This window comes from Passer domesticus, chromosome 24, assembly GCF_036417665.1.
Source record: "Passer domesticus isolate bPasDom1 chromosome 24, bPasDom1.hap1, whole genome shotgun sequence".
Taxonomy (NCBI): Eukaryota; Metazoa; Chordata; class Aves; order Passeriformes; family Passeridae; genus Passer; species Passer domesticus.
Window position 1 is genome coordinate 4,141,362 of NC_087497.1, and position 22,909 is coordinate 4,164,270.

Consider the following 22,909-nt stretch of genomic DNA (forward strand, 5'->3'; position numbering starts at 1 on the left):
TGAATTTCCCCACATGGCCGGGACGGAGCTGATGGAGCGGGCACGGGGGCGAACCTCCGTAGACCCAGAGAGTGCCCTGCCCTGCCGTGCCCAGCCCAGCACCAAGGCACGGACCCGGACCCGGACCCGTCCAGTCCCCTCCCCGGACACAGAGAGGCACGCCGAGGGCATTGTCCACTTTTAATTGTTGTCAAAGGTTGTCTGGATGCATAACACTGTCACAAGGGCACAGAGCAGCGTGGTGCCGGCCGGGCCCGGGGACACACGGACATGCGGGGGAACGGGGGGAGCGGGAGCTGTGACCCGGCCCCCCCCGAGCCCCCCAAGAGCGTCCCCACGCCCGGCCGGCTCTATTTACAGTATTCACAGACGTTGTACCCAGCGAGTTAAATAACTACATCGTTACACCACACGTCTGGGGCGGCTCCGGCGGGCTGCGAGGGTGGGCTGTCAGTCTGATAAGGTGCATATTTAAAATTAAAAAAAAAAAAAAACAACAAAACGAAATAAAAACGAGAACAGAGAGAGGAGCCAGGCGTCCTCCCCGGGGCCCTGCAGCCCCCGGGCGCCCGGGAGGAGCAGCGAGGGTCGTGTTCTGACGACAGCTACAGGTCTGCGAGGGCAGCGGCCCCTGGGAACGTCAGCCAAGCCCTCAGAGCACCTCTGCGGGTGGAGAGAACGGTGTGAGCCCGGGGTGCACACAGCGCCGTGCCCCCACAGCCCTGCCCCGCTCACCTGTCACCTGCGGCGGCTTCACCACGGCCTGCTTGAGGAAGGGCTCCTTGTCGCCGAAGGGGATGATGCTGCCGGGGCTGCCGCCGTGGTGCGACAGGTCCCGCAGCTCCTTGGAGCCCTCGGTGCCCGAGAAGCCGTTCTCGTGCTTGCCGGGCTGCACGCCGTTCACCAGGGCTGCCGCCTCCTTGGCGCTGCGGGAGGGGAGGGCTGGGCTCAGCCCCGGCCCTGCCACCCCCCGGCTCCCCCCACTGTCCCCGCGCTCACCTCGGCTGCAGCCCCTCGCCCACCAAGCCCTTCGTTCCCCCCGGCGTCCCTGCGCTTGGGGTCTCCGTCTCCGGGAGCTCCTCTGCCTTGGGGATTGGCCCCAGGTGCTTCTCGCGGCCTGAGGACACGGCAGAACCTGGCTCAGCCACGGCCCGGGCCAGAGCGTGGCTGGGGGAAACACCCCAGGGTGCCCACACACCTGGCACATCCTCCTGCTCGGCTGCTTTCCCGTTCACCACCTTCTTGTCGTCCTTCTTCTGCAGGGACAGGAGAGCTGTGAGGGTCTGCGGGCGGGGGCAGGAGGGCTCTGTCCAGTGCCCAAGCCCCCAGTGCCCCAGGACAGAGGACAGGCTCCCACCTTGGTGTCTGCTGCGTCCGACTTGCGCGTCCTCTTCATGATCTCCTCCAGGCGCTGCAGTCACACAGGGACTCACACACGGCCCTGACCACCCAGACCCGCCCTGGTGCCAGGCAGGATCCCTTCCAGGGAAAAACCTGCCGTGCTCCCTGCCTGGAGATGCCCCCCACCCTCACCTTCTTCCTCTCCAGCCGCTCTTGCTCCTCACGCTGGAAGTGCTTCTCCCGCTCCAGGCGCTGCCGCTCAGCCTCCTCGCGCGCCCTGGCCTCAGCCTCTTCCTTCTGTGCCACAGCAGGCCAGGAAGGGATGAGATGGGGCAGGGGGGAAAGGGCAGGGCTGTGGGGATGTGCTCAGCACAGCCCTGCCCCATGTTCCCTCTTGCCACTGTGGGCCTTGAGGGGCTGGGCTGGTTCTCACCCCATGGAGAGTGAATCACAGATCATCCCTGCCTTGCTCCTCCATCCCTGCCCTTGTCCCCCACCTCCCGCAGCCCCTTTCCCCCACACTCTGTCACCCCAACCTGTCTCTGCAGCCGCTCCACCTCCTCTCGCTCAGCCCGGGCTCTCTCCTGGGCCTCTCGTTCCTCCTGCAGCCGCCGCTCCTCCTCCCGCTGCCGTGCCAGGGCCTCCCTGCGGCTCTGCTCCTCGGCCGCCCGCTGCGCCCGCTCCTCCTGCACCCGCCTGCGGGGAGGGGGCCCTTAGCACGGCAGGGGGCCGGGGCTGGGGGCCAGGGGGTCAACACCCACCTCTCCTGTTCCTCCTGCTCCCGGCGCTCCCGCTCCTCGCGCTCCCGCTGCTCCCGGGCCTGGCGTCGCTTCTCCGCCAACAGCCGGGCAGCCTCCTCCCGGTCCGTGGTGCCGGCGGGGGGTCTGGCTGGGGGGCTGGCCGGCACAGGGCCGGGGGCTGCAGGGACTGGGGGGCCTGGGGGAGGCAGGCAGCGTCAGGGCTGCTCTGGCTTCTCCCAGCCCTGCGGCTTTCACAGTGACACTGTACCCACCTGCTGTCGGCTCTGCGGGCACCTTGGGGGGCTCGGGAAGGGCTGGGGGTGCCAGACCCCGCTCCTCCTCCTTCCTCTCCCGTGCCTTTGCCTGGCCCTCCTCCTCCCCCCGCTCCTGCCGAGCCCTGGCCCGCACCTTGGGGGAGGAATGGGTGCTTCGAGGCAGGGGCGGCTTGTGGGGAGAGCTGAGGGCCAGGCTGGGGGACGCCGGGCGGGCCTTGGGGGTGGCAGGGGACGAGGGACGGTTCTTAGGGGTGGCAGGGGATGAGGGACGATTCTTGGGGGTGGCAGGGGATGAAGGACGGTTCTTGGGGGCAGCAGGGGATGAGGGACGGTTCTTGGGGCCGGGGCTGCAAACAGAGCAAGAGACAGTGTTAGTGGGGCTGGGGCAGCCCGCGGGTGGGGTCAGGGGCTGGGAAGCCTCGGGGTGGGGGTCCTGACCTGCTGTCAGCCGCGGGCAGGAGCCGGGGCTGTGCCGCCGGCAGTGACTGCCGCTTCCTGAGGCTGCGCTCACGGGACAGGGCGCTGCGCTCCTTGGCGTTCTCCCGATCCTTCTCCTTCTTCTCCTTCTTCTTCTGCTCCGGCCAAGGACAGACACAGATGGCGTCAGCGCTGGGTGCTGGGCTTGGCTGGAAGCCACGCCGTGCCCCACAGCTGCCCTGGCACCCAGGGTCCCCGTGGGAGGCGGCACTCACGGGCGAGGGCTCGGTCCTGCGGCGCGGCGTCACATCAGGGCTGGCAGCAGCCGCCTTCCGGCGCTCCCAGCAGCGGTGCGGCAGGCGGTGGTTGTGGCAGGGGCTGAGGGGGCTGGCGGAGGCTGAGCGGGGGCACACGGGCACTGGGGGAGGAGTGACCAGGGTCAGGATGGAGCTGGCACCAACGCCAGCTGCCCACTGCCTCCAGGCTCCCTCATCCTGGTTCCCTGCCTGTGCCAGGACCCGCATGTCCCTGACCCAAGGGCTCACCCTGCTCCTTGCCGTTCCCAGCCAGCGTCACGGCGCTCCGGCTGCGCGCCAGGAAGGACAGGGTGGGCGTCATCAGCCGGTCCACGATGCTGCTCTCCCATGGGCTCAGCTGCAAGCTCCGGTCTGGGGAGGGAGAGGGGCCATTAGTGTGCCACAAAGCTCCAGACTCCAGTCCTGCCCTCACAGCCGCCGCCGGGAGGGAGCAGCCATATGTCTGCAGCAATAGCACGGCGCATGCACAGTTCCAGGAGTGCCCAGAGCCTGGCCGTGCTGGGGAGGGGTCCCCACGGCCCCACACAGCTGAGCAGGATGAGGGGCCATGCCATGGGTGGGCGGCTGGGTGCCTGTGGACGGCGCTGTGGTGTGACGACAACGGTGCCCTTGTGTCCTGTGGACACCGCAGTCACCGTGTACCAGTGGTGCCAGGTGCCACCCTGGTGACAGCAGCTCCCCACTCTGCCCTCTCCTTGTGCCCAGCAGTGGCACCCTTCTGTGCCCCTGTCCTGTGAGCAAGGCCCTGGCACATGCCAGCTGCCCAGGGGACACCACAGTGTGCCCTCATCCCACAGGAGCTGTGCTCTATCACCAAGTGTGCCCCAGGAGCCAGGCCAGGATTACAGCACCCATGGAATAGCGATGCCTGGCCACACAGCTGGCTCAGCTGGGCACCAAGCTGCCACTGGGTGCCCTGCAGCACGTCACCAAACACCCTGCGGCGCATGGGAACCACCCAGGGAGACAGGGCCCCTCTGCCCCTCTCCACTGGGCATCTGGCCTGGGGCAGCACCGGCTGCTGGGAGGGGAGAGCACAGAGCCATGGACGCTGCAGGGGGACAGGGTGGCAGGTCTGGCACGGGCCCAGGGAGACGCTGCTCCCTCCCGGGCAGTGCTGACAGCCCCCAGGTGCCTGTCCCTGGGCTGAGCCCCAGCACAGGGCGGTGGGAGCTGCCTGCGTCACCACAGCCACGGCGTCAGCTGCTCTGGCTATTTATACCCGTCCGGGAAGGCGCCCATCGCCAGGCAACCCCGAAACACAACAGCAGCCCCGGCACTGGACACATCCCTCTGTTGGACACATCCCTCTGGCATGGCTGCAGCCCTGGGCAGCGCTCCCAGGGCCAGGATGACCTTGCAGCACCACGGCCACAGAGCTCTGTGGCACCCAGCTCCAGCAGCCTGTGGGGGCTCTGGCACCGTGCCCAGCCCCAGGAGGGCAGGTGACAGGCAGCCCCTCTGTGGCTGCACCAGCACCCACCAGAGCTGCCCTGGGGCAGGGAGCCAAGCTCCCATGCCTGTGCTGGCGCCCCATGGGGCTGCCACCATGCAGCCATTCCTCCTCGTCCTCCTCTTCCTTCTCCTCCCAGCCCACAGAGCCTCAAGGAGCCACCGGCCGGTTCCAGCCTCCTCCCCCAAACAGCAAACGGCTTCTCCTCTCTCCGCGGGCACCTGGGGATGGGGCACCCTGGCATCGGGGGTCCCCAGCACTGGGCGGGGGCCTGGCTGTGCCCCCTGCGCTGGGGCAAACGCAAAGGGCTCTTACTTCTACTGGGAGAGTTCCAGAGGGTGGCGGAGGATTTGGAGAGCCGCTTGTTGATTATAGAGTCGACGTGTTTGGGGAGGTTTACAGCGGACACCGAGCACCGGCTCGCACCTGGAGGAGGGAAAAGACACAAGGGCATTAAGGTCCCGGGGCCGGGGCCGGGCCCCCCACATGCAGCATGCACGGCTGTGCCAGGGCACTGGGGCAGAAGTGGAACGACCAGGGGAGATGCTGGAGTCGGGGGACACAGAATGGGGTAGATGCTGGAATCCAGGGGCACGGTACAGAGTGGGGCAGGAGATGCTGGAATCCACGGACACAACACAGACTGTGACAGGAGATGCTGGAGTCTGGGGACACGGCACAGAGTGGGGCAGGAGATGCTGGAATCCAGTGACACGGCACAGAGCGGGGCCAGAGGAGATACTGGTGTCTGGGGACACGACACACAGCACTGGCATTCAGTATGGCAGTGTCTGAACCCTGCAGGGTCATGCTGGGGTCATGCAGGAATTTCATCCTCAGAGAGCCAGGGCAGCTCCCAGGCCCCACTACAACAATTTTCCCAAACACAGTCCTGGGAATCAGGAGCAGGTGGCCGGGGACCTCGGCAGCACCGGGAGAGCATCCACCCTGGGGGAGCAGGGCGAGGGCAGCAGGTCCAGACAGACATGAGACAACACCACACCGGTGCTGGGTCACTGTGGCACTGCCAGGACAGTGCTGGTGGCTGGCAGCACCTCCACAGGTAGCTGGGATCTCCCCACCATGCCTGGCCCCTCTGGACAAACAGCCAGGGAAGCTCAGGGCTGGTGGAGGCGGGAGATTGGAGAGAGACAGCTGGCAGCAGCTCCAGCAGCACATCCCCGTGGGAATGGCAGGGGAAGGTGTCCCCTTGCCAGACCCTGCACCAGAGACACCCCGAGTGTGCCACGAGCCACAGTGGCACACACAGCACCGAGACAGGCGTACCCAGAACGTGGAGGCTGCACACACAGCCCAGCCCAGCCAGGTACAGCCAGGCACGCAACACCTGAGCACACACGGCACTGGGCACACGGTGCCAGTGCACACAACCTGGCACACAACACCTGTACACAGCCTGGCAGGTACAGCCAGGAGCACAACACCTGTACACAGCCTGGCAGGTACAGCCAGGAACATAACACCTGTACACAGCCTGGCAGGTACAGCCACAAACCTGTACACAGCCTGGCAGGTACAGCCACAAACCTGTGAACAGCCTGGCCAGGTACAGCCACAAACCTGTACACAGCCTGGCCAGGTACAGCCAAGAACACAACACCTGTACACAGCCCAGGCAGGTACAGCCACAAACCTGTACACAGCCTGGCCAGGTACAGCCAGGGCCACCACAGCTGCCCCATGGCAGATGAAGGCCAGACAGTTCCTATGGACACAGCGCTCTCCTCTATGCACCATCCATGCCAGTGCTGGCACCTGCCAGCACAGCACAGCAGTCAGGGGACAGTGGAGACCTCCACATGTCCAAGGGCGGCTGAATCATGCAGAGTGTCCCCAGGAAGCCCCCATGGAGCAGGACCAGCTTCTGCAGCCACACATACAGCCACGGTCACCTCCATACTGGACCTGGAGGGGCTGAGCACTGCCCCCACCCAGCTGGGGAACAAGGGGACACGCCGCAGCACAGACCCCAACCAGAGCCTGCAGAGGCCTCGTACAGCCCCACAGCCCCTGGGGCCAGGGGCTCTTCACAGCTGCTGGAGACCTGGCAGTGTGGCCATGGCATGCTGAGGCAGCCAGGGCTGCCCCCAGGCAGGTCTCTGAGTGGAACAGGGACTGTGACACACAGCCTCCACCTTACACCAGCCCCACAGGAGCAGGGAACAGCCACGGGACCCCATCAGTCCCCTGCACAGCCCAGAGAGATGGCAGCATGCCCCACCAAGGGGGGCTGAGCTGGGTTGGAGGGCTGGCAGAGATGCCCAGCTGCCCCCACCGCTGTCAGAGCCACAGGGTCCCCAGGTGCCAGCACTCACCATCCTTGTGTGCGGGGGAGCCGTGGTGCAGGGCCCCAGCCCAGGACCACCGCTGCTGCCGGATCTCTGCCCACGTCTTCTTGACCGACCGCTGGATTGCTGCCTCATAGCGCTCCTGCCCGAGGGAGAGGGACAGCCTGAGCCCAGAGGCCGAGGGAGCCGGGCTGAGCCTGCCAGCATGAGGCCATGACAGCGATAGGGGTGCTTGCAGGGAGACAGGACAGTGATGCCTGCCCTGGCCAGGCACACGTGCCGAGAAGCTGGGCACAGCGCAGGCTCTGCCCCAGGAAGGAGGGGCAGCAGAGGATGGGTACTCCCAAAGAGTTCATGAAGCATCTCCTGAAGGGCTGCTGGAGCCACGAGAACTCCTCAGGGATTGTATCCCACGTGCCACCCCAGCCCCCTGCCTACAGCACCCGTGATCCCCATCCCCACCTTATTCTTCTCCAGCTTCTGCCTCTGCCGCTCCTCCAGCACCGCCCGGCGCTTCTCCGCCCGCAGCCGCTGCTCCTCCAGCCGCTTGCGCCGCTCCTCCAGCTGCTTCTCCCGCAGCAGCCGGGCCTTCTCCTCCTTCTCCAGCCACAGCACCCGCTTGGCAGCTGCGGGGGGCAGCGGGGTCGCACCGGAGGCACGGCCCGGGGCAGCCCCGTGGTGGCACCGCGTGCCCATGCCGGTGGCTGCGGCCGGGGCACGCGGCCGGGCTCGCGGGGCAGGCAGCATCACGGCCGGCCAGCGAGGGAGGGGTTTGGGCCAGGACAAAAGGAAGGCCGGGAGCCCGCCGGGAGCCCGCCGAGCCGCGCGGTGAACAATGGGGGAATGAGGGTGGAAAGAGCGCGGGGACAAGGAGGCCCCATGCTCGGCGCAGGGGCCCTGCTCGCCCGCTGCCCCGAGCCACTCTGGGGCTGCCTGCACACGGCAGAGCTGGTACCAGGGCTGGTGGCACCTGCACAGACCCAGGGAGCATCCAAAGCAGGGAGCAACAGTGTGTGCTGGGGGGTCAGCAGTGTGCTTGGGGGTCAGCAATGTGCCCGGGGGTCAGCAGTGTGCCTGGGGATCAGCAGTGTGCCTGGGGGTCAGCAGAGTGTCTGGGGATCAGCGGTGTGCCTGGGGGTCAGAAATGTGCCTGGGGGTCAGTGATGTGCTGGGGGGTCAGCAGTGCCTGGGGGTCAGCAATGTGCCCGGGGGTCAGCAGTGTGCCCGGGGGTCAGCAATGTGCCCGGGGGTCAGCAGAGCGTCTGGGGATCAGTGGTGTGCCTGGGGGTCAGAAATGTGCCTGGGGATCAGTGATGTGCTGGAGGGTCAGCAATGTGCCCGGGGGTCAGCAGTGTGCCAGGGAATCAGTGCTGTGCCTGGTGGGCAGAGCTGCCAGCACTGCAGTTCGCACCCAGGCTCAGCTCACCAGTTAATGGGATTGCCCATGACCCAGCAAAGCTCCTTAGCCCCTGCCTCCCCCCCATCCACTTTCCCTCCCAGCCCATACCCAGGTACTTGGCCCGCTCCTCGCGCCGCTCCTTCGCCTGCTTGTGCCTTGCCTGGGCTTTCTGGGCATCTGCAGAGGGGAAACACCGTCAGGGTAGTGCCCAGCCCCACCAGGCACCCATTGGTGCCCTCAGGGTGCAGCATCACTGGAGCACCTCCTGGCACCCACCTTGCTTGGGCCGGGGGCTGGCGGCAGGAGACGCTGAGGGGCGGCTGCTCCGGGGGCTCACGTCCTTTGAGGGCCCGGCTGTGGCACCCAGGGAGCTCTTGGCATCAGGAGGGGGCCCTTGGGTGGCAGCTGGGGCTGGGGGCTGGCTGCCGTGGGGCAGCGTTTCCACAGAGCTGGGAGCAGCAGCGTGGACGGGGCCAGGCTGGCCAGTGGGCTGGGACAATGCCTCTTCTTTGGGGTGCTCCATCCCAGGCGGCTTGGGGGGTCCGGGGGGGGAATGGTCACCCCGGGGGGGAACACTCTGTGCTGAGGGGACCACAGTCGCAGGGCTGGGGGACACGGGCTGTCCTGGCAGTGGCACGGAGGGCTGGGCAGTGGCTGGAGGGCTGGGTCGGGCACGCTGCGGGGGGCTGCTCTCAGAGGGGGACATCACAGCCGGGGGGCAGACGGGCTGCTGGGAGGGGGGCACGGCTGCAGGGATGGGCAAGACGGTCTTCTCAGAGGGGGAGATGGCTGCAGGGACGGGTGGGATGGTCTTCTCAGAGGGGGAGATGGCAGCAGGGATGGGTGGGATGGTCTTCTCAGAGGGAGTGACGGCTGCAGGGATGGGTGGGATGGTCTTCTCAGAGGGAGTGATGGCTGCAGGGACGGGTGGGATGGTCTTTTCCGAGGGGATGACATCTGGAGGGCCGGGTCGCTCATGCTGGGGGAAGCTGCGCTCTCCCTGCAGGGCACCCCCAGGCACAGGGGGTGGCACAGAGGGCGGGGGGATGCTGTCTCCCATCGGGGATGGTGGCTTCCCTGCAAGAGGAGCAGAGCAGAACACAAGGTCACTCACTTGGGGAAGCCTGTGGAAGGCCCATCCTCCCCAGACACAGCCCTCAGGGGACACAGCCCTGTCCCCCCAAACACAGCCCTCAGGAGCAAGGCCGGGGAGGGCAGTGGGACCCCACCTCAGCCCTGCTGCTGCTGCTGCCCCAATCCTGGGGGGCACCCGCAGCGGGTGCCAGGCGCTGGGCGCACAATGCACAGAGGGACAGCCGGGCTCCACCAGGCACTGCCACCACAAAGCTGCCCTTCATCCCCTGGCAGCTGCCGCCCGGCCCTGCCCTGGGGGGACACGGGGCCAGACACCCCCCAGGGGCACAGGGACCCACACACTCCCCTGCCACTCTCCCCGAGGGGACGAGGACGTGGAGCGTTTCCGCGGCGCAGCGGAGCAGGATGGGCGCGGGCCGTGGCCTGACGTCACCGTGACAGCCCGTGGCCCCCATCGCGCCACGGACCCGCAGCCGTGAACTCATGGCCCAGGAATGCACACCAGGCTGCCAGACAGAGCCCCCTCCCCGCGTGGGGCCGGCCCGGGGGCAGCCCGGGGGGGTGTCCCCCGTTCTGGATGACCCCTGGGCACCCCGAGGGAGGCTGAGCACAGCCTGAGACGGTGCCAGCGCCTGGCAATGCCATGGCACGTGCCCTCTGTAGAAGTGGTGTCGGAAGTGTCCACAGTGACAGCAGTGGTGGTGACTCCCCCGGCCCCCATTATCAGCCCTCTGCAAACAAACCCTTCAGTACTTGCCAGGATCCCAACTCCAACCCCATGCAGCAGCAGCAGCACTGTCACTCCTGGCCAGAATGATGCCAGACCCACCCCAGGACACACAGCTCGAGCCCTATGGACTGCAGAGTGAGCCCCTGGCTCCAGGGGGGATGGCAGAACCCCAGTGAGCAGCAGCCACCACCAGCTGATGTCACACGGCAGCTCAGACGTGTTTGCAGAGCTCTCCACAACCCTCAGCGAGGGGCAAAGTGTGGGCTCTGCAAACACAGCTGGCGCCGCTCCTCACCCACCCTACAGCTCCTCACCACGGCTCCTCACCCGCCCCACAGCTCCTCACCACAGCTCCTCACCCATCCCACGGCTCCTCACCCGCCCCACGGCTCCTCACCACAGCTCCTCACCCACCCGACAGCTTCTCACCCACCCCATGCTGGAGTGCTCCAAGCCAGGGTCAGCCCAGGCTACCCAAACAGGCACTGCCAGCCCCCTGCACAGCACGGGCACACCTCAGGTCCCCTGGTTCCCAGAGAGGGGCCGGGGGTGCTGCTGCAGCCCCCCAGGCCAGGGCTGTGCCAGCAGGGTTCCCCCACCCTGGACTCCGTGGGACACAGGCAGCCCGCCCCCCCCGCAGACTTTCCGGGTATTTTCTGCTGCAGGAAGCCAGCCCATCCCCTGGCCCCGATCCTGCACATCCCATGTCCCCAGAGCTGCTCCCTGCGAGGCAGCCACCGGTCTGATGAGGGGCTGGGACTGGGGGTCCCCTGCTCTGCCCCTCAGGACTGCCTCAGATGGGCAACCACAGGCAGCAGGGCTGGGCAGCCCCCAGGTGCCAGATCCTGGGATGCCACCTGCAGTGTCACTACGTGTGTACCAGCTGGGAGGGGTGACCCTGGCACCACTGTGGTGGCACAGCCAAGTGCAGCCCACAGGGTGTGAAAGCATCAAGGCCAGGCTGATCCCCTGAGCAGATGGAAATAGCTCAGAGAGCCCTGGACGTGTGGGGAGCACTGGCAGGGGACAGTGGGTGCCTCCTGCCACCCCACAGAGCCCGGCACAGAGCCCTGGGCAGGATCTGCCCTGCCCCACTGGCCAGAGAGACAACAGCACCTGTGGCCAGGGCAGGGCTGTGGGCACGGCCAAGAGCTCTGGGCCCAGCCAAGACCCCCAAGGTGGGGCAGGGCCAGCCCTGCCGCCATCTGTCCCTGTCGCTGCTCCAGCACGGCAGCTGCCCTGAAACCCAACGCTGCCTGCGCCCAGGCGGCGCGGGCGTCCCCTCTCCCCCGGCCGGGGCATTCCACACGGATTAGCTCCCGTCCCCCCAGACACGCAGGCACGGCTGCCCTGCAGCAGCCAGCCCGGGCGAGCCCGCATGGCACCGGCCCCGCTGCTGCCACCGTGCCCAGCGCGGGGCGAGGCGCTGCCCTCGACGCCGTGTCCTGCTCCTCGCATGGGTCCCTTTGGCACTGGTGCCTGTGCCACCGAGCACCAGCGGCACCCCCAGCCCGGCAGGGCCCGGCGCAGCGCGGCTCCTTGGCCAGCACATGGCCAGGGATGCTCAGCCAGGCGCAGGCAGATCCCCGGTGCCATGAAGCGAGAGCACATCGGGGCCCGCGGGCACCGCTCGGACCAGCGGCCCTCGTTAACTGTCCCTGCAGGGCACTGCCCAACAGAACGGGGGGGCACCCGCCCGGTGTCACCTCAGCTCCCCTCAGCTCCGTATCCTTGTGCTCCCGCTCCGCAGCACAGCCAGAGCAGCCACAGGCTGCTCCATGTGCAGCGCCCAGCGGGGCAGGGGGCATCAGCAGGGCTGATGGTGCACTGGAGGTCACTGCTGAGCGGTGGAAAGACACCCAAAGGTGTCACAGTGCCCAGCCACCCTGGCCATTGCAGCAATGCTAAGGACGAGACCCTGAGGCCAGCCCAAAGAGCCACTGCTGGCCCTGCAGGGCTGCTCCCCACAGCCCGTGGGACATCCATGTGTGCAATGCACCCTCAGGCCCCCCTGAGGGTGCAGCTGTTCCCAGCTGCCTCCCCTGCACTGACAGCAGCCCCACGGGGATGGGTTCCTGGGTCGCTCCTTGCCAGCAGTCCTGGTGCAGAGCAGGAAGGCAGCTCTGGCCACAGAGCAGGGATGGCTCTGTGGGTGCTGGTGTCCACTCTGCCTGAGGCCACCAGAGCACTGTGGCATGCACCGGGATGCTCCAAGCCCTGGGGGTGCTCCAAGCCCCAGTGCTGCCCCTGATCCCACCCCCAGCTCAACACTCAGACGTGCCCTGGGGCTGTGCCCTGCCCTGTCCCACCCAGCTCCTGGGATTCCCATGTGCTGCAGCAACCCTCACACCTGGATGACAGGGACAGTGAGCAAGTGCTCCTGACACATCCCTGGAACGTCCACAGCACACTCCCAACACGTCCCCACTACGTCCTGCCTGCAGGCACAGCACTGACACGCGCCCTCAGTGCTGGCTCACATGCCTGGGCAGGGAGATATGGGCAATGCCAGCAGCCCCATAGGGGTGGCCAATGCCACCCTGGCAGCCGCCATCAGCAATGACACCCTGTCCTCAACGGGGACAGCCACCTGCAGCATGTCCCCAGGCACACGGGCACTGTCACCCATGGCTGGCTCCTCTCCCCGCCACCTTGGAGCCAGTGAAACACAGCTGGCAGCTGGCTGGGCTTCAGCCACGGTGTCCCACCACTGCCCAGAGCCCTGCTCCAGGGGACAGGCCTCCAGGGACAGGCTGGAGCAGGGCAGGAGGGGACAGGCAGCAGGGCCCCTGCCAGGGCACAGCCAGGTGCCAGGCAGGAGAAAGAGGCACATACAGCCTCCCTTCCCAGGGCTCGTGTCCTGCCAAGGCTCCAGGATAAGGGTATGGGGGGCAGCCATGGGGGAACTGCACCAGCCCAGGGCAGAGGTCATTGAGCTCCCCTGGCACTGCCGAGCCTGCAGTGGCGAGCTGAGCTGGAGAGCAGCAAGGGGAACTTGGGATCTTGTGGCGAGAGCAAGGCCAGAGCCAGGGGGTTTCCAGGGTTTAAAACACACACGAAGGAAAGAGCTGGAGCTGCTGCTGCCCCAACACCCCCGCAGCAAGCCGTGGCTGTGGTCACAGTGCAACCCCAAACAGCCCGAGGGCAGGGGCAGGAACACCTGCCCACCATCCATCTGGCACGCTGGCAGTGGCGACAGGAGGTGCCCTCGTCCTTGGGGCGACCCATGCGGCGCCACCAGTGCCCAGGGCAGCCAGCCCAGGCACTCCCAAAAACCTGTCTGCTAGCATCATGCTGGGAAACAGAAACCTGGCTGGAAGGCAGGGCATGGGGCTCTGCGCCTGCCAGCATCCAGCCCCTTGGGGAGCAGGTCAGTACCCCCAAAAACCAGGTCCTGCGCCTCACAACAGGGATGTGGCACCTACTGGGGCTGGGGCTGTGCAGGATCCAGCTCTGTTCCCAGCAGGCTGCCTGTGGGGCTGCCCGACCCTGCTCAGAGCCCTCCAAGGAGCGAGAGCTGTGCTAACTATTTTGGACATGGCACCACGGGACTGTCACATCACCACTCTGCACGTCGCATCACGTTGCTCTGACGGTTTCTCAGCAGCGGCTCCTGCGCTGGGAGAACTCCCGAGCTGCTGCTCCCAAACACAGGCACTGGCGGGCAACCAGCTCGCCCTCCTCTCCTCCGTGCCAAGGGAGAAGGGCTGGAGAAGCTGGGGAAAACATGGATAAGGACAAACCTCTGCCTGCTCCCTGCCTTGGTCCTTGTCCCTCTGTACACTGCATCTCTGTGCCCACCTGGGCAGCTCCGCAGGTCCCACCCTGCCCTGGCTGCCTTTCAGGAGTTTCTGGCCTCCAGTGGTCCTGGCCGCCCCACACATGGTGGGTCCTGGCCCCTTGAGTGAAATCCTGTCCCTGCTGGTGGCTCTGACCCGCTCTAGGCAGCAAGACAGGAAGCAGCCCGGGCTGCCCAGCACTGCAGGTCACCCACACCGGACAGGTCTGGGATGGTCCCTGAAGGAGGACATGGTGCAAAACCACCCGTGCTCCTTCAGCACCATTCTGTGCTCACGGGAGAGCAGCCGATGACCGCAGGGTGGCCGGGAGCAGCCAGCCCTGTCCCCGGGCCGCGACAGCATCGAGCGGGCAGGCCAGGGCGGGCGGGAAGCGGCGGAGGCAGACAGCGGGACTCAGACAACATGTCTGGCGCAGGACGCGTCCTTCGGGCAGCGCTGCCAGGACCCGCGGCCGGTTGGTGCGGGAGCCGCCGGTTTTCAGCATCGCCGGGGCCGCAGCCATCCCTCCCTCTCCGCGGGCCCGGGCGATGGAGCACTGGGGCCGAGGGGGAGGGGAGCCGCCTCTCCTCTTCCTCCCGCGGTGGGAAGCGGCTCCGCGGAGCTCTGCTTAGTCACAGCGAGCGCTGCGCTGGAGCCCCGAGAGGCAGCGCCAGCCCTGGCCCCGAGCGCGGCCCCGCCGCCGCCCTGCCCGGTTCATCCCGGGGCAGCGGGACCGGCCCTGCCGGGACCAGCGGCGGGGAGGGGGCGGCCCCGGGCGGGCGGGGGGTGCCTCCCACAGGGGGCATCGCCCCCCGGCCGGCGAGGAAGAGCCGGGGCGGCACCGGCGCCGCCACCCCCGGGGCTTCCCAAGGGCAGACCCCTGCACCCCCGCACGGCGGCGGGGCCGGGGCCGCTCGGCCCTCCCCAAGATGGAAGGGCCGTGCCCGGGCTTTGTCCCTCCCGGGAAGCCGCCCCGGCCCCGGCAGTGCGTTCCCCCCCCTCGCCGCCCCCCCCCGGCCCCTCCACCGCCTCCTCGGGCCGCCGCCCCGCTCCGCTCCGCCGCATTCCGCGGAGCCGCCCGCCGCATCTCCGCCGGCACGGCGGGCCGCATCCCGCACCCCCCGGCAGACCCCGCACCCCCGGGCCGCATCCCGCAGCCGCATCCCGCAGCCCGACTCCCTGCGGCCCCGCGGCGCGGGAGGGGACGCGGGCACCCCCCGGAGCCGGTACCGGCGCCGCCGCCGCCGCGGATCCTTACCGAGGGGCTGGGGCTGGGGCCGGGGCTGCGGCTCCCGCCCGGCGCAGCTCCGCTCCATGGCGCGGCAGGCGCAGGGGCTGGCCCAGCCCCGCTCCCCCCGGCCCGCGGGGGAGGACGCTCAGCGCTCCCCGCCCCGGCCCCGCGGCCCGGCCGGGGGGAGCGGCCGGGGGATGCTCCGCCTCGCCCCGGCTCCAGACGCGGCCCCGCAGCCCCGAGCCGGCGCCGCTCCTCCCGCAGCCGCGGCTGGGACCCCGCGCCCGTCACCCGCGCCTCGGGCTTGTGCTCAGCATCCCGCGGCTTTGCTCGGCCACTCGCCCGCCTGCAGCCCCTGCTCTCCCAGATTTTGGGGCTCGCACACGCGTTTTACGATGCTCCGGTCACGCGCGAAGCGCTGGCCCCGCAGCAAACACGCCCCGCCCCGAGCAGCACCGCGATGCACAGCCAGCACCACCCGCAGCGGCTGCCCCAGCCTCGGGCACCCCGAAAAGACACCGATTTCCCGTTTCCAGCCCCACCTCAGCTGCTCGAGAGGCCTTGGAGCTGCTGCTCCCCCGCTGCCCGTCACACGTGAGCCTTAGTCACCGCCAGCAGCCGCCTCCGCTGGCGGGGCTTCCCCCCGCCCGCATCCCACCGTGCCCCGGTAACCGGCAGACAACAGGGGCCGCTCCCCGGGCAGGAGCAGCGGCCCCCTCTGCGCCCTGCTTGGACGGGAATGCAGCGGCACGGCCAGGGGAGGGGACGAGTGGGCAGCACCAGCAGTGGAAGGAACACGGCTCCAGGCTCTGCAGGGGCACCGGGGGGCAGGGACGTGTCCTTGTCCACCACGTGGCCAGCCTGCTCCAGGCATCCCGCAGAGTGCCCGGCTCTGGGTGTGTGGATGAACAAAGTTGGTTTTCTGCGGGCAGCACCCATCAGAGATGCCTGTTTTGGGGATGATGTCACCGCAGGCCAGGAGATCCCTTGCCACTCATTCTCCCTCACCTACCAGGCAAACAGGTTTACCGAAATCCCAGCCCTTTCCCTTGGAAGTGCATTCCCCTGAGTCAGGGATGAGGAGCTCCTCAGCAGACGGGGCGGCCCCGTTCTGTGATGCTGCAGGGGTAGCCCTACACCCCAAATCACCCTAAAGTCATCACCCTCCTACAGCCTCTAGCCCTGCACCCTCTCACCTGGCTCAGACAGAGCAGAGGCTTCCTGAAACTCCCAGAGCCTCACCTGCCAGCTGACTCCTCACCAGGGAATGCTGCACGGCCAAGCTCAGCTCTGGGAGCTGGGCACCCCAGGAGGAGGGCAGGGAGAGCAATGTCCCAACGAACTCACAAAGCCAGGCTAACCTCTGGCACAGGAAAGGGGAACAGCCCCCCTCACATTGTTGCATGGCTGAGCCTCCAAGGGGCTGCAGCAGCCCCACAGCTCTGTATTTCCATGGCACACGAGAGATCTGGCAGAGTGGGACTGGAGCCACTCCATGACATGCTCCAAGGGTGACTTCCAGAGCTTCATTGCCTGTGGGTCCCACAGCATCACCTGGAGCATCTCAGGGCTCCGGGACAGCCTGGCACTGGATCCAGGCACGTCCATGCTCCTTCTCCCCACAGTGGGGTCAGTCTGGAGCTGACTGAGGTGAGGAAGGGGCAACCGTGGGTGTACAGAGCCTGTGGCCGTGCTCCAACAGTGCAATCAGAGGGCTCATGAACACCACGCCAGCCCAAGTCGATGGGCTTATACAAGCAGGGATTGATCAATCACTCTGCTGCAAGGCAGAGCCCTGCTGTGTTGGGGTTCCTGGGTCCAGCCCCACCATTCCCGTGGTGCTGGGAACAGCTGCCCCCCCCCGAGCTGATGGAAAATCCGATGAGCTCATGATGAGCACGGCACCCAGCCCTGGCTGCTGCATGCCCCGGCACTCCCTGTGCTCCTCAGCCCTGCAGCATGGGGTGCAACACTGCCATGGCTCCGTCAGGCCAGTCTGGGCAGGGGGCTGCACCCTCAGGCCTGACACCGATTGTAGGGACCCAGAGGGATCAGCACCCCAAAGCCAAAGGATAACTACAGCCACAGCTCAGCCCCACCAGCAGGAGCTGACGCTGTGCGAGGCTGGGAGCAAACAGGGATAAGGATGACAAACAAACCCTGCCAGCACCTCTGAGCAAAGTACTGTGTGGGACACCCCATCCCACCCATTTCTACCTGCTCCCTATCCCTCTGTTCCCACCTCTCCCCTCAGCCCCCGGACTTTGCCCTGGCCCCAGGCTGCTCCCACCCTGCTGCTGTGACACAAGGGCTGATCTGAAATCCTGTCCCCAAAGCACTCCAGCTGATTCCCTCTTCCCATGGGGCAGTGACCCAACAGGACCCTGGGGATGAGTGTCTGTCCCTGTGTCCTGTCCTGGGGTGGATGGATGCAATAGGAACCCATCACCAGCAGCATGTCAGGGCAACAACCAGACCCCAGCATGCTGCCGTGGGGCTACGCCACAGCCCATGGCAAATCCCGGCTGCTGCAGGACAATCCCCTGTGGGTGCCAGTGACAAATGGGCCAGCAATGGGCTGAGCCACAGCGGGCTGCGCCCTGCCCTGCCACAGCTCCGCCTGCTCTGTAATTATCCCAAGCCGCATCTGTAATTAGTGTCCTGATGTCATGGGGTCAGGCCTGGGCAGCCCCACGCGCTCCCCGCCACCCCCACCTTGGCCTCCGGCCTCGGGGCTGGAGGAGATCACAGTCTTCCACCACCATCCGGAGGAGTTCCTGCCCAGCTCCGGCTCCCCGCCAGCACTGCTGCCGGAATCACATCCCAGCGCTGCTCCACAGCCCCCGAGCTGCTGCAGGGCTGGATCTGTCCCTCGGACCAGCGCAGGGCTTGGGAACTCCAACCGTTGCCCCCTTTCCCTGCAGCATCCTGCCGGCTCCCTGGATCCTGCCTGGGAAGAAGGGCCGGCCCCTGGCCTCCAGAGCCTCCCAGGGCTGCCGGGCACCGCTCCCTCGGCACGGGGAATGCGCTGGAGCAGCCCTGCGGCTATAAATAGAGCAGGCACGTGTGGCCGCAGCACACGCGGGTCCGGCGTGGGGCACGGGCAGGGTGTGCGGCTGCAGCAGCGCCTCGGGGTGGGACCGCCAGGGAGGAGGCTGAAAGCACTGAGCAGAGGAAGGGCAGCGCGGTCCTGCTCCGGGGAGATGCCAGCACTGAGCCGGGAGGATGGACAGGAGGCCCCACACAGCTGCCACGGAGCACCAGCGCTTTATTGCAGGGCAGAGAACCACAACGCTGCCCACAGCACACAGGTACCTCATGGGGTACCTCGCATCCCTCCCTCTGCCAGCACCCTGTGCCCACCCCTGCTGCTAACACGTGCGTAAGGGCCGTGCCGTGCCGGTGACACTGAACCGTGCGCTCAGCACCTCCGAGGGCACCCGCGTCTTCTGGCCCGGCTGCTGCCCTCCAGCAAAGAGGGTGAAGGTGCCGGGCTCCAGGTGCCAGTCCTGTGCCCAGACCGCGCGCTGCTCGGCCAGCACCTGGAAGGACAGCTTGACCTCCCGGCCGGCCAGCACGGCCACACGGCGGAAAGCCACCAGCTGCCAGCGGGGCACCGGCACGGAGGACTGCTCCCAGCGCAGGTACAGCTGCACCACCTGCATGGAGGGATGGGACTCAGCACAATGGGACTCCACAGCAGTCCCCTTGCAGGGGGAGCTCGGGCACATCTGTACCCTGCACAGCCAGATCAGTGCAGAGCAGCTGTGCCCACCTCGTCGCTGTCCCGCAGCCCCGTGTTCTCCAGCACCACAGACACAGAGAGGTTGGCACAGACGGGCAGCACTGGGGGGCTCAGCACCAGGTCCCGATAGCGGAAGGTGGTGTAGGACAGCCCGTAGCCAAAAGGGTAAAGCGGGGCCTCCTGCCCATAGTAGCGGTATGTCCGTCCCTCCATGGTGTAGTTCTCCATCGGTGGCACCTGTGGGACAAGGGGCCAGTGCAACAGGGCAGGGCTGGGCGGGCACAGGCAAGAACCACAGCCCTGCATCCTGCAGCTGTCCAGCCACCAAGGCAGGGAAAGGCTAAGGGTGCAACCAGCAGCCCTGGCCTTACCTGGTGCATGCCTGCAGGCCAAGTGGCCGGCAGCCGGCCAGCCGGGCTGGCCCCTGCCTCGCCCAGCAGGACCCTGGCAATGGCCAAGCCCGTGGCCTGGGCAGGGAAGAAGCAGGCCAGGATGGCCCCCACGCCGTCATGTGCCTGTGCCCAGCTCACGTCCAGGGGCCCCGCGTTGAACAGCAGCAGAATGACGGGGCGCCCGGCGGCTGCAGGGAGGTGGCTGTCACTGAGAGGCCAGTAGTGGCACTGCTGGGTGCCACACCCCGGGGTATGCCATGGATGGGGAACACCTGGGTGGGTTGAGGTCCCACAGAGCCCCTACCTGCCTGCACAGCATCCTGCAGCAGCTCCAGCTGGTGCCCCGGCAGGGACAGGTCACTCCGGTCTTTGGCCTCTGTCTCCACATCTACCCCTGGGTGGGGACAGCCAAGGGAGAGCCCCTTACACCCCTGTGGGCAGACAGGGCAGAGGGGCACCGACCACCTCAGAGATGGCTCATGGGCAGCCCCTCTCTCCCACAGCACTCCCCTTCCTCTGGCAGTGCCCACCCAGTGCCCTCCCACTCCCACCTACCTGTCCCCAGGCAGACCAGCACCACGTCAGCTGTCCCCACCACCCTCACCAGCTCTGCCCTCGAGTACTGCCTGCACCGTGGCTCGCTGCAGCCCGCTGTGAAGCTCACATTGGCCCCCAGCATCTCCAGCCCCCTCCTGGACCAGGGAACAGCAGAGGACACAGGGGCAGCTGTGCCCCAGGGTCGGGGCACAATGGGGACAGCTCCCTTGCCTGGCCACCAGCCAAGGGCCAAACAGCTCCAGCAACAGCCCTGGACAGTGACCAGGAGAGGGGAACAGTGACCAGGAGAGGGGGACATGAAGTAGGACCACACTTTCTCACCGGGGTGTGTAGATGTACTGAGGCTCTGGCACTGGTGCATAGTCCCCAAACAGTACCCGGGGATTGTCAGCAAAGGGACCCACGACCTGCAGAGGGCAGAGGGGTGAGGGTGGGCACCAGCAGCCCTGTGACACCTGTGTGCCCTGGGTGTGGAGCCAGCGTGTCCCCCTGCCCACCCTCTTGCAGGGGCTCACCGCGAGGTGCTGGCTGAGCAGATCCTGGGCCCGCAGGGGCAGTGTCCCCCGCACATTCTTCAGCAGCACAAAGCTCTTGACAGCAGCTTCCAGGGAGAGGTTGCGGTGCTCGGGGCTCTGCACCACACTCAGGTCCAGGGAGCTGTAGGGGTTCATGGCTGGGGGGTCAAACTCCCCCAGCCGCATCCGTGTGTAGAAGAGGGGCCGGACGCGGTCACGCAGCATCTGTGGAGACCCCGACCCCAACACCTCAGCTGTACTTGGCAGGGCCAGCCCAGCTCTCTGCCCACACCCCTGGTCTCACTCCCCTCAGCTCACCTGCAGCGTGATGTTGCCCATGGCCAGAGCCTGAGGGATGTGCATGAAGACGTTGTTCCTCATGCCATAGGAGAGCTCCAGGTTGCAGCCAGCATTCACCGAGGCTGCCGTGCCAGGGAGAAGGGAGAACTCCTGTCACGGCTGTGCGATGCCTGGGGACTGACCCCATGCCCAGCCCGTGAGCTCACCAACCGCTGTCTCCAGGAAGCTGTGTGTGTAGTGGTGCCCTAGCATGATGAGCTCCACAGCCCCCTCGTCGCTCACCACGTAGCCATCAAAGCCCCACTCTCCACGCAGGATGTCCGTCAGCAGCTTCTTGTTGGCACAAGCGGGAACGCCGTTGATCCTGTTGGAGAGGGGATGGGGCAGCCAGGAGAGCGGGGCACTGGCCATGCCAAGGGCAGCCCAGCCCACGTGGCCCCTGCCACACTCCACACCTGTTGTAGCTGCACATGAAGCTGTAGGAGCCAGCACGCACACATGCCTGGAACTGGGGCAGGAAGGTCATGCGCCAGTCCCGCTCCAGCACCTGCACCGTGGCAGAGCAGGGTCAGCACCTGGAGTGTCCCCTGCCCTCTTAACACCCCCTGCCCCGCTGTGCTCACCTTGGCATCAAAGCTTAGCCTGGAGACGGGGATGTTCTCAGGGCCACCGTGCACGCTGAAGTGTTTGCAGCCAGCGCTGGCCTTAACATAACGGGGGTGCTGGCCCTGCAGCCCCTGCACAAAGCTGCGGGCCAGCTCCCCACTCAGGAACGGGTCCTCCCCATAGGTCTCCTGTCCAGGACACAGGTGGGTCACCCCTGGGAGCCCTGTCCCCACATCCCCACAGCCTGGCAAGCCATGGCCACATCCAGCTGGTCAGCCATGGTCCTTTGTGGCCTGATTCCAGCCAGGGAGCACCCGCCCAAGCTGGCACCTGGTTCCTGCCCCACAGCGGGTGTCTCATGATGTTCAGGACGGGGCTGAAGCAGCTGAGCCCGGTGTGGTCACTGTAGCGGCCAGCAGCAGCAAAGCTGTTGTGTTTGGCTCTCACCTCGGTGGCCGTGGCGTTGGCCACACGGTAGATGAGTTCTGGGCTGGGGGAACATCACAAGGGTGTCAGGGTGGCGCAGGCAAGGGGGGACCTGTCTCACCAGGTCCCACGCCCCCGCTCCCCGGTGCTGGTACCTGAAGGCGGCGGCAAGACCCAAGGCCTGCGGGAAAGCCGTGGCCCATCCAGGCGCCTCGCCGTCGCCCCGCAGACACTCCGTGTTCCAGTTGTAGGGCGCGATGCCCAGCCGCGGGATGGGGGGCGCGGGGCCGTTCCCCATCGCTCCCCCCCTCGCCACCTGCGGGGCAGCGCCGCTGAGCGGGGAGTCCCGCGGGGGCCCCGCGGGGGTCCCGCCGCCCCCTCACCTGCAGCACCAGCTCGGCGGGGCTCAGCCGGCCCAGCAGGGCATCGAGGCGGCGCTGCCAGGGCAGCGAGGGGTCCCAGAAAGGGAAGGGGGGCGGCTGAACCCGGGCCGCCCCTGCGCCCAGCGCCGCGCTCAGCACCAGCACCCGCAGCCCCAGCGCCGCAGCTGGGAGAGCGCGGCGCGGCACGGCACGGCTCGGCTCCCGGGATTTGCACGGCATGGCACGGCTAGGGCCCCGCGATCCGCACGGCATGGCTCGGCCCGGCTCCCGGGATTTGCACGGCATGGCTCGGCCCGGCTCCTGGGATTTGCACGGCACGGCTCGGCCCGGCTCCCGGGTTTCGCACGGCACGGCTCAGCCCGGCCCCGGTGCAGCAAGCCCCCGCGCTGGGCGCGGCGGGGCGGAGCGCGCCGCAGGCGGGCCTGCGCCCATCGGACGGGGCGGAGCGCGGTGGGACGGGACGGGTCAGGGGGCCCCGGGGCTTTGTCCGGTCCCGGCCGCCCCCCGGGCCGGTTTGCGAGGTTCACCCCGTGCTCCGGGGTCTGTGTGCGAGGGGCGGCGAGCCCCGAGCCCCGCGCAGCCCGGCCCCGCCGCGGGGACAAATCGCGGCGTTTCGGTTCCGCCCGTGTCCCGGAGCATCTCCCGTGTGCGGGCGGGAACCGGCAGAGCCGCCCGGCGCCGTCAGACCGGCTCTCGGTGCCCTCGGCTGCAGCGGGGCCTGCCCGGGGCCGGGGAGCAGTAACGGCTCCTCCTGGGAAGGATCGCCTGTGCCCACTGGGCGTTATGGCACGGCACGGACTGAGATGGCAGCGCAGGTGCCCTGTGTGCCCCCCATGCCCCCAGCTCAGCACGGGGTGCGTGCCCCCCATGCCCCCAGCTCAGCACAGAGGAACACTGC

At 67.6% G+C, this 22,909-nt stretch overlaps 2 protein-coding genes across 4 annotated transcripts; both read right to left on the bottom strand.

The window, feature by feature from the left end:
- Positions 1–166: 166 nt before the first annotated feature.
- On the bottom strand, positions 167–15,784 carry MAP7D1 (MAP7 domain containing 1). 3 transcript variants are annotated; one of them, XM_064398602.1, is made up of 18 exons: positions 15,629–15,784; positions 8,528–9,328; positions 8,360–8,428; positions 7,315–7,478; positions 6,880–6,994; positions 4,859–4,969; positions 3,319–3,441; positions 3,049–3,191; positions 2,795–2,928; positions 2,354–2,703; positions 2,103–2,277; positions 1,878–2,037; positions 1,534–1,638; positions 1,358–1,411; positions 1,199–1,256; positions 1,000–1,117; positions 736–926; positions 167–663 (listed from the first exon to the last, which is right to left on the bottom strand). In XM_064398602.1, exons 2-18 carry the CDS (start codon positions 9,309–9,311, stop codon positions 653–655), a joined length of 2,865 nt encoding a protein of 954 aa, XP_064254672.1. In that variant the 5' UTR covers positions 9,312–9,328; positions 15,629–15,784; the 3' UTR covers positions 167–652. The 3 variants fall into 3 exon arrangements, with proteins under 3 accessions (XP_064254672.1, XP_064254671.1, XP_064254673.1); XM_064398601.1 differs by lacking the exon at positions 15,629–15,784 and adding an exon at positions 15,114–15,592; XM_064398603.1 differs by lacking the exons at positions 4,859–4,969; positions 15,629–15,784 and adding an exon at positions 15,114–15,593.
- A 2,553-nt stretch (positions 15,785–18,337) lies between these two features.
- Positions 18,338–22,450, bottom strand: LOC135285696 (uncharacterized). Its single transcript, XM_064398240.1, has 14 exons — positions 22,012–22,450; positions 21,784–21,944; positions 21,533–21,692; positions 21,220–21,390; positions 21,052–21,143; positions 20,803–20,960; positions 20,615–20,718; positions 20,297–20,521; positions 20,103–20,188; positions 19,779–19,915; positions 19,528–19,617; positions 19,203–19,411; positions 18,862–19,068; positions 18,338–18,745 (listed from the first exon to the last, which is right to left on the bottom strand). The coding sequence occupies exons 1-14, from the start codon at positions 22,294–22,296 to the stop codon at positions 18,458–18,460; spliced, it is 2,373 nt and encodes a 790-aa protein (XP_064254310.1). The 5' UTR covers positions 22,297–22,450; the 3' UTR covers positions 18,338–18,457.
- Positions 22,451–22,909: the final 459 nt, after the last annotated feature.